Below are 10993 nucleotides of genomic sequence, written 5' to 3' on the forward strand. Positions count from 1 at the left end.
AACAGAATACAAGAGATAGAAGAGAGAAACTCAGGTGCAGAAAATTCCATAGAAAATATTGACACAACAGTGAAAGAAAACGCAAAAAAGCAAAAAGCTCCTAACCCAAAACATCCAGAAAATTCAGGACAGAATGAAAAGAACAAACCTAAGGATAATAGGTATAGAAGAGAGTGAAGATTCCCAACTTAAAGGGCCAGTAAATATCTTTAACAAAATTATATAAGAAAACTTCCCTAACCTATAGAAAGAGATGCCCATGAACATACAATAAGCCTACAGAACTCCAAATAGACTCAACCAGAAAAGAAATTCCTCCCATCACATAATAATCAGAACAACAAATGCACTAAACAAAGCAAGAATATTAAAAGCAGTAAGGGAAAAAGGTCAAGTAACATATAAAGGTAGGCCTATCAGAGAATTACACCAGACTTCTCACCAGAGACTATGAAACCTAGAAGATCCTGGGCAGATGTGATACAGACCCTAAGAGAACACAAATGCCAGCCCAGGCTACTATACCCAGCAAAACTCTCAATTACTATAGATGGATAAAACAAGATATTCCATGAAAAAACCAAATTTACACAATATCTTTCCACAAATCCAGCCCTACAAGATAGAAAACACCAACACAAGGAGTGGAACTTCACCCTAGAAAAAGCAAGAAAGTAATCTTTCAACCAACCCACACAAACATAATTCTACAAGAAAAATAATAGGAAGTAACAATCACTTTTCCTTAATATCTCTTAATATGAAAATTAATATTACCAACATATCCTAATTGATTGAAATTCAAAAATATGAGGAATTAGAAATTTGCTGGCTGTCATCCAGTGGTCTCTCTAATATGGTAATGGGAGAAATATGTTCAGTATTGTACAATCCATATACACTGTCTGCTTGTTTGTACATGACAGGGTCTTCCTGTGTGCCACATAATAGACTTGAAATCATGCTTCTCCTATCTCAGCCTCTCTATTAGTAGGATTGTTTATTTGATGTTTTTACACTATAGTATGGTTTTCAGAACAGCTTATGTATTTCAAAATTATTTATACAGCCAATAGAAATGTAGACAATTAATTTGGGAGGTGGATTGTAAGAAGACATCAAAGAATGAGAATGCTTTGCTTGAAATTTATAATTATTGTATCAATTTTGAAGAGGACTTTATAAGTTACTCTTATTCTGAGATGAATGATTTTTAAAATCATCACAGCCAATGAAACAGAATCTTACCATCACCTACCGTCTGTGCTACCCTCCAAGCAGAACCATTGTTCATTGAAGTAGTTGATATTGCTATAGACAAATATCTACATAAGACTGTTCAATTGATTGTTGTTTTATATCGAACAACTTTTATAATACTCATTTTTTATTGGTACAATCTTTTATAAATTTTAAGAACTTTGGTAAAAAAACGAAAGATGGGCTGGGCATGGTAGCGCACGCCTTTAATCCCAGCACTCGGGAGACAGAGACAGGCAGATTTCTGAGTTCGAGGCCAGCCTGGTCTACAAAGTGAGTTCCAGGACAGCCAGGGCTATACAGAGAAACCCTGTCTTGAAAAACAAAAAANCAGCCTGGTCTACAAAGTGAGTTCCAGGACAGCCAGGGCTATACAGAGAAACCCTGTCTTGAAAAACAAAAAAAAAAAAAAAAAGAAAGAAAAAAAAAAAAGAAAGAAAGAAAGAAAGAGAGAAAGAAAGATATTGCAGGAACTGGGGGCTCTCCAGGAGGTGTTGGGGTACAAAAGGGAAAGAAGAATGTGATACTCAAAGTATGATTTTAAAGTTAACAAATCCAGATAAATTGAAATTATGCATCTTTTCTCACCATAATGCAATAAAACTTAAATTATAGGAAAAAAACATGAACAGAAATCCACATACCTATGAACACCTGACTTTTCCTATATATATGCCAGAAATACACACCAGAACAAAGACGGCACCTTCAACAAATGGTGCTGGACAAACTGGATGGCTGCATGTAGAAGAATCCAAATAGATCCATATCACACTGTATCTTATAGAATAGAAAATGGGAAAGAGCCTTGAATTTATTGGCACACTAAAAGGTTCTCTAATCAGAACACTCTTAGCACAGGCACTAAGATCAACAATTAATAAATGAGACCTCATGAACCTGAGAAGCTTCTGCACGGCAAAGAACACCATCATTTGGATAAGATGGTAGTGTACAGAACGGAAAAAGATTCTTACTAACTATACGTCAAATAGAGAGCTAATACTCAAAATATACAAAGAACTTAAGAAACTAGATGTCAAAAAGTGAATAACCCAATTAAAATGGGTACATACCTGGAAAAAAATCTCAATAAAGAAAACCCAAATGGCTGAGAAACATTTAAAGAAATGTCCAACATCCTTAGCCATCAAGGAAATGCAAATCAAATCTACTTTGAGATTCCATCTTATACCTATAAGGATCCATCCCATATACAGTCATTAAAACTAGACACTATGAAAGATGCCAAAAAGTGCTTGCTGACAGGAGCCTGATATAGCTGTCTCCTGAGAGTCTCTGCCAGTGCCTGACAAATACAGAGGTGGATGCTCTAAACAACCATTGGACTGAACACAAGGTCCCCAGTGGAGGAGCTGGAGAAAGGACCAAAGGAGCTGAAGGAGCTTGTAGCCCCATAGGAGGAACAACAATATGAACTAGCCAGTACCCCCCAGAGCTCCCTGGGACTAAACCACCAACCAAAAAGTACACATGGAGGGACCCATGGCTCCAGCTGTATATGTTGCAGAGGATGGCCTTGTTGGACATCAGTGGGAGGAGAGGCCCTTGGTCTTGAGAAGGCTTGATGCCCCAGTGTAGGGGCATGCCAAGACAGGGAAGCGGGAGTGGTGAGCATGGGGAGGGGGAGAAGAGAGGGGGTTTTGGGAGGGGAAACCAGGAAAGGGGATAACATTTGAAATGCAAATAAAGAAAATATAATAATAATAATAATAATAATAATAATAATAATAATAATAATAATAATAATAAAGAATGGCTTAGACCAAGAAAACAAGTGTCAACTCATGCTGGTAATGATGTGGAACAAGGGGAACAGTCATCCATTACTGGTGGGAGTACAAACATGTAAAGCCACTAGGGAAATCAGTGTGATAGTTCCTCAGGAGGTAGGAATCGATCTACCTCAGGATACAGCTATTCCACTCTTAAGCATATACCCAAAGAATGCTTCATCCTACCACAGAGACACTTGCTCAATCATGTTCATTGCTTCTCTATTCATAATAGCCAGAAATTGGAAACAATCTAGATGCCCTTCAACAGAAGAATGGATAAAGAAAATGAACCTTTACACAATGAAGTATTACTCAGCCATTAAAATAATGACATCAGGAAGTTTTCAGGCAAATGGATGGAACTACCAAGAAGACAAACATATGTATTTTCTTATGTGTGTATATCAGTTGTGAAGTCAATGATAACCAATCTACAATCCTTAGAACTACAGAGGGTAGGTATAGAGTAAAGGACTAAAGGGAACAGATAGATCTTGTGTCTTCTCTTGGGCCCTTTCTCTTCTGTTGGTTTGTTTTGTCCACATTCCATGTGATAGTTTTTGCTTTATCTTATTTTATTCTGTTATATATTTTAAAAAAATGGATGAATGAATGAATGAAATCCTAGACAGTAGAGTAAAAGTTAACAACTGTCGCTTTTGCCTACCGAGAGAGAGAGAGAAAATAGTTATCTCTAATCATGTGACACTGGGTATATCAACTACCTCATAGTAGGTTTTATGTTTAGGAGTATTTGACCAACATATAACAGGCTCCATGTTGTGTGTGTGTGTGTGTGTGTGTGTGTGTGTGTGTGTGTGGTGTATGTGTGTGTATGCCTTTACTTGGTTACAGTTTGTTGGGGTTTGGGGGGATTATTTTGTTTTCTTGGTTTGGGGGTTTGATGTTATAACAGGTTTTTGTTTGATTTTGAAAAACAACTTGAAGTTGAGTGGGCAGGAACAGGGAGAGGATCTAAAAGGACTTGGAGGAAGGGAAGGATATGATTAAAACATTCTTAAATTTAAGGATTGCTTTAAGAATGACACAACTCCAACTGTCGATGCTGTCTTTCATCGTGCTGTACTTTTCCTAATTCAATTTCCTTCATGTTTCAGGCCCTCCTCTGTCATTGTCCCCTTCATCCTGGTTCATTTCAAAAACTATGAAAACACAGAAATCTTTACAGTAAATGGAGAATTACTGTTCTTTTAGACAAAGAGAAGGGACTTTTTATCCAACCTTAGGATGACTTCATATTCTTTTATCTTATCACAAGAGTGGATTAATAAAAAAGTCATTAAACTTGTACTTAGTGGATCAAATATGTTTCCAGAGTTAACGTCTCGGTCTAAGCTTTACCCTGCTGCAGAAGATACTATTACTGCAAAGGTGTCAGAAGGAAAGAAACTTTACTTGGTTACAGTTTGTTGGGGTATGTATTGGAGCCCTGAAGATATCTGCATAACATTTTGAGAAAGTCAACAAAGGAATTAGTATTGAAAATATCCATTATTTAAATGATGTGCTATGGCATAGGAAGATATATAAATGAACCTCAAAAGGAATGTACTTGGGCTAAATCTGGATATTGCGCTATATCTGTGTTTGTGTCTGTGTGTGGCTGCATGAAGATAATGCCTCTGCAGCTATGTTGAATAAATCCTTTAGATGATAAAACAAATAATCATTGCTTTAAATAATAAAATTATAATAATAAATGAATACACTTAGGCTCCCCCAAAAAAAGAAAAGAAAAGAAAAGAAAGAAAGAAAGAAAGAAAGAAAGAAAGAAAGAAAGAAAGAAAGAAAGAAAGAAAGCAAGAAAGCAAGAAAGAAAAGACGGAGGCACACCTTTGAGCGTCTCTGTGCAGGCATTAGTAGAATAAACTTAGAGTAAAAACTTCTGTGAACGGGAACACAGCAACTCCCTGGGCCAGGGGTCTAGACTAAATAGACAGGGAAAAAGAGAAAGTCGAGGAAGTGTTGTTCTTCCTCTTTCTCTCTTCCTGGTTGGGATCATGAAACAACTGCTCATGCTTTCTCCACTTTGGCACCTCTTCTCCAGTCTAAAATCACATCAACAAGAAGTGACTAGTACAGACATTTTTTAGAAAATTAAGTGTGAATAAATAACTCACACCCATTTCTCAGAAAAAATTAAAATTAAGCATATCTTCATTTTGAAATTTGTAAATCAGTTACAACTTTTTAGCTGATGAAGAGGACATGAGAGAGCTCTTCATATTTCTGGTAGATGAATGAAACTTGAAAGAACTAATGGAAACTCAAATATGAGAATAAAATAGTCAATGAAAAGAAAGCCCATGGGCCTGCCCAGGTGTTTCTAATGGGAATAATTTTGATCTTTAACTCTTTCTCATTCATCAAAAGTTTAATGAGCACTATAAAGTCAGGAATTGGAGTCATAAGGGGTATGGTGTTACATCACATTTGTCTGTGAGAATATGGCTCTGGTGTGCATTTCACTGTGAGTGTCTTTCAATTATGTAAAAGCTCTGAGACCCAGGACAGAGTGACATTTTGGGGAGTAGCCCTGGTCACTGAAGCTGCCATACCCAAGACATACCAGGAGAGAGACAGCTAGCATTGTTGTCTGGCAGGATTCACCGTTCATCAAGCATGCTGTTAGACTTGGCCATGTATACACTATGATTTCTCTTTTCTTCTCTCCTCTCCTCTCCTCCCCTAGGCCCTTACCTCATTTCCCTTCCACCCCATACTTGTTCTCTGTGGCATTGACTTTTGTGGAACCTATTTCACATTATGGATTGTTATTTCATGTGACTGTGTCTGATGGTTTTTATTGTAAAGAGTAGAATCTGAGTTTGTGTTGTGAATGGTATGTAGGCATCAGAGTGAAAGATGAAGAGAGAGAGGAACACACACACACACACACACACACACACACACACACACACACAAGACTCACCAGCATTACATGAACAGAGTCTGCCATGACTTCTGTATAAGGCTTCAGAATGTCATAGTGGAAAGCTGGGGTCAACATTCGTCGGTGCTGAAGCCATGTCTGTCCATTCAGCATAAGCAAACCACGCCCTGTACAGAGATGGTTGTGTGAAATGAGTGTATGAGCAATGGGATTAGAAGACTGGTGGTAGTTTGGATAGACAAACATTGGAGATCTTGAAGGAGCAGGAAGACAAATAAAGTTGGGAAAAGACTAGTATTTCTCAACACGTTTTCCCCAGTTGGCCTGGTATATATGATGAGACCATGACAGCTACAAGATAAAGATTCAAATAGTGAGGGAAGGACGTACATGTCAGGTTGAGAATGTTTGTAAATAGGAGACACAGACACACATGGAGGAGGTTAATGTCTGGTTAGAAGAGAAACTATGTTAAATGCAACATTACATCTTGAAGATTGCTCCCATTGCTCAGTGAGTCAAGGTAACATTCTTGACAAACATTCTTGACAATCGACACTTATATGGCTGTACATACCAATCCAGGGAGCTAGAAATCTGTAGGAACCATTAGCTTTTGGGTCTGAAAAAAAAAAGGGGAGGCATTAATTAGAAACAAAGATGACTGCAGATAAGATCAGAGAGAGAGAGTGATGAAATTTTGATAACTGCCCCTTGCCAGTTGGCCTCCTGCTATCTCCCATTTTCTTCCATCCCCTTCTATCCACCTTGACAGTTTGGCTTAGGAATACAACCTCCCTGCACCAGAAGCTAGTCATCCCCAGGATCATAGTGGTAAATTAGCAAGCAACATAGATTTTATTATGTCCTTCACTCCAAAGAATAAAAGCCTTGTGGTTGGTTTTACTGCAGTGGCTTGGTTATCTATGATACAGAACAGAAACAATTAGAAGATTCAAACTCAAGTCACTATACACATGAAATTTACTTATATATATAACTGATCACCCCCATTTAGTTCAAAAAAGGTAAATGAAATAAACTCATATTACTTTTTTAATGTTCCAGTAGTAAGTACAAACAAGTATTAAATAAATATTGTTGAGCATATGCTAGGAAAAATGAAAGGTAATGTTTTGGCATTAGTAACGGAACCATCACTTCTTCCTGTAACTTCATGGACTCAGGCATAAACCCAGAAGAGAAAACCCACTATGGTGGGTGAGGGAGTTTCACTCTCACCTGATCTCCCCAGAATCAGCTTCATGTAGTCAGGGTCATACACTTGAACGCGCACATTGCTTCCCCAGATCCAATGTGGACAGGCACTTGGGAAATTCTTAACCCTAGTTAGAACATCTGCAAACTCCTGGTCCTTTGAGATCTGATATCAGTAGAAAAATGAATCACTGACAATACTTCATACCACGTGCAGTGACTTATGGAATCCTAACACACACACACTTGGGAGGATGAAGCCTGAAGATCTCTGCTGGTACAAGGCCAATATAGGCTACATAGTGAGTTCAAGGCTAGCCTGGGCCACCTTGCAAGACATTGCTGTGTAACAAAACAAAACAAAACAAAAAGCAAACAAACCAAACCACCAGAGTAAAATTTGAAAACTCTTTTGTTTTAGTTATTGGTTCTAAATAAAGGGAAGAACAACCACAGGTATACAGTGAAGATGATTTAATAGAACCTAGGAATGGAGCAGAGCTTGATGGCCTATTTATGGTGTCATCCAAACCTTTGCCTTCTTCTAGGAACTGATACAACCATAGACTTTGGTCCTGTTAGATGAAGCTGTATTTCCCAGAACCTTTCCCAGAACGCAGACGTGGCTCAAATTCCACATAGACATATCTCCTTTTAAATGTGGTCAATGTATAACCCTTGTGATGTACTCCTCTCTGCAACCTTTGACCTAGTTCTGTCTCCATCCCTCAGAGTTGACACTTTAAGCCCTCCCCAACCCCTAGGCTGCTTTTTTCTCTCATTTCTGGAGACTGTACAGTTGTGTCAGGATCTTGGCTGGGCACTCAAGTATACAGTGCTCTTAGCAACAAGGAGCACACACTACAGGGTACGCAAGAGGAGGACCCATAAATAAACAGACTTTGAATGATAGTGCATCTCTAGCAATGGACCCTCACATCTGAAAAACCACTTTTTTGACCCTCAGGATTTCAACCTATAAATCATTTACTGAGGCAGCTTTTTCAGTCTTAGTAAACATATAGGGTTAGTCTCTTTACTCAATAGTAAAGTGAGTCCCTTTAGGGCACCAGGTACATCCTGTGATTCCTGCCTGTTGCTACCATACACAGGACAGATTCTACCACACTTGTAGCAATGTTCTCAGACAAGCTCTGTGCCAGGGGAAGAGGGTGACAGAGAAATGGGGACAGGGAACCCCTGAGAAGCTCAGCTTATTTAGAACATGTGAGGCTGTAGGTGTTGCTCAGCCTGGAAAGAAAAAGGCTTGGGTAGGACCAACCACAAGTTCCCAAGTCTGGGGCTCTTAGAACAGATGACAGATCTGCATAAATGAGCAGCAGAGCTGCCAATAGCAAGAGCAGGCTCTTTTGATCTGTGAGCCCCTGTTGCTGGAGTGAGCCCAGCCTGAGATGCATCTCATCCTGAGCCTGCTGTCTCCTGAAGAACCTGTGCTTGTTTTATAACAAGCTCTGTTTTGTAAGTTTGATGCTTATTCTCTGAAAGCCTCATCCTCCCTGCTCTCCCACCCACCCATTTCTTTCCTTCCTACCTTGTGTCCAAAGAACCAGTGAGAAGGTGGGGATGGGAACTGCTGGGTAGCACTGAGTAGCCATTGCCTGTGCAGGTAGAACTGGGCTGCCTTGAAGAGCAGCAGGAGCAGGCTGAGCACAGAGACTACTTGGAGGAATTCATAGATGCTTCCTGGGAATCTGATGGAGCTCAGAACAGAGTCACTCATGATACAACAGCTTCTGGATCACCAACTCTCCTTCACTTTCACTGAACACCCTCCTGTCTGCAAACCCCAGGAGGGTTGCTCCACCTACTTGGGGGAGGGAGATGGGTGTGAACAGAGCTTGATTTTAAGACCAGGGTTGATGAACCAGAACAGCCTCTTTTGGGAAGCAATGAAATGAAAGACATATTAGGTGACAGTGGTAAGTGTCACTTTATCCACACAGTTCACAAATATTTGTGAAATTTTTGAAATGTTTACAAAAAGAACTGGCAGAAGATGAATTCAAGGAGTTCATGGTTTAGTTTATTAAAAGTTTGTTAAAAGTGGATTTTGTACTGTTTCTAAGATTTTAGGGATGAAAAATTATGATAAATAGGTAAATTGAGGGTTTAGGTGGGGAAAAACTTAAAAACTCATTGAAAGCATGTGGTAGGATTTTCTACAGGAAGTCCAAGCTGACTTTACCAGGACCCTGTGACATACCCCCTCCCCCGGTCTTGTTGCATTCACCATCCAATCATGACTTACAGTGATTGTGCTGGTAAAAGATGCATTGAACTTAGATTCAGGAAGCTTAAAAGCAAGGTCAGCTTCACTACATATGCAGACAGCAACTTTACTTCCCTGAGCTCAGTGTCTTCTTTTGTAACACGAGATCTTAATCCCTTTCTAGATATCTAATCAGATATGCTGTGGTTTTCTTTCTACTGTTAAACAAACTCCACAAATAATTATTGAACTAACAGTCTGGTATCAATGACAGAAAACAGTATTGGTGCAATAAAATTTACTAAGGTTGTGTTGGAGGAATGAAATGTTGTGTTAGTTATTTTCTGCTGCTATGATAAAATATAATGACCAAGACAGTTTATAGAAAGAGAATTCATTTGCACTTATGGTTCCAGAGAGATTCATGCCTATCATGACAGGGAAGAATGGTGGGCAGAGCAAGAATCAGAGAATTCATATCTTCAACTACAAGCATAAGGCTGAGAGGGGGTGAAGTGGGGTGAAGCTCTGACTTCTCAAATTCCATTATGAGTCATACATTTCCCCCCCAAAAGGCTTCACCACCTCTTCAAACCACACCACCAAGCACAAACCACTTTTTCAAAAATGTGAGCCTATGGAGGACATTTATCATTTAAACCACCACAAATGTCTACCATAGAAGGGAAAAACAAAAGCATATGGTGGACTCTTAACATAATTTTCTAAGATTATCCAGGAAAGTTCAAAAGCAAAAGACACTTCAGGAAGAGTTCTACAAGAGCCATCTCTCCTGAGGCCGCCGCTTGCCTACTTTGTCACTTTCCCAAATACTTTTTCCTAACACACGTTCTTCATTGCCTTATGTCTCTCAGTTGTCTCCTCTCTTCTCTGAATTCTGAACTGGGTCAGAACACATGCAACTATACATATCTGAATTCACTCAATATCCCCAATTTTTCATCTTGAGTTCTTCAAACTCAGTCTCATAATGGCATACATGAGCTGAACATATTTTGTTCAAAGTAACAATCAGTATTTGTTTTCTCTCCTAACTATCCTACAAAACAACCTAAAAAATTAAACATCTCAATCTGAAGTAAACCTAGGGATGACTTAGATAACAAGATTTGCAGCTAGGCACTCTGGGTCAAGAAAAAAAAAAAGCAATTAATGTTAACAATTAATGTGGAAAAAACAAGGACTAGGCTGAGCAATTGGTCCATGTAGCAGTTCTGATTATAACAGAATCATTCTATGTCAATTATACTTTTTCGGTGTTTCAAGCGGCAAGATGATATGGCACATTATATACCCTACACCTTGGCACAAAAGTTGCTCTCTCACTATCCAGAAAAGCTTCTATGAGAAGATATATGGCAAGCCTTGTGGCTGTATATGTGCAGTCAGTGAACCCAATGCTCATGGAGAATTCTGGAGGACTTTAGGAAACCTTACAACAAAATAATAAAAACAAAGTGTAGGGGATTGTGGGGGGATGGAGAGATGGCTCAGTGGTTAAGAGAACTGGCTGCTCTTCCATTGGACCTGGGTTTGATTCCCAGTACCCAC

The 10993-nt window shown here is 39.0% G+C and overlaps 1 protein-coding gene across 1 annotated transcript in view; it reads right to left on the reverse strand.

Annotated features, from left to right (window-relative positions):
• LOC110315778 (cytochrome P450 4A12A) overlaps positions 1-8990 on the reverse strand; it is a 22719-nt gene extending 13729 nt beyond the window's left edge. The window contains exons 1-4 of the mRNA XM_021189746.2: positions 8744-8990; positions 7216-7357; positions 6551-6595; positions 6013-6140 (exon numbers count right to left, since the gene is read on the reverse strand). Of these exons, the coding sequence (XP_021045405.1) occupies positions 6013-6140; positions 6551-6595; positions 7216-7357; positions 8744-8932 (504 nt within the window). The 5' untranslated portion in view covers positions 8933-8990. The remainder of the gene's footprint in view (positions 1-6012; positions 6141-6550; positions 6596-7215; positions 7358-8743) is intronic.
• Positions 8991-10993: the final 2003 nt, after the last annotated feature.

Source organism: Mus pahari, unplaced genomic scaffold (genome assembly GCF_900095145.1).
Source record: "Mus pahari unplaced genomic scaffold, PAHARI_EIJ_v1.1 scaffold_11093_1, whole genome shotgun sequence".
Classification (NCBI taxonomy): Eukaryota; Metazoa; Chordata; class Mammalia; order Rodentia; family Muridae; genus Mus; species Mus pahari.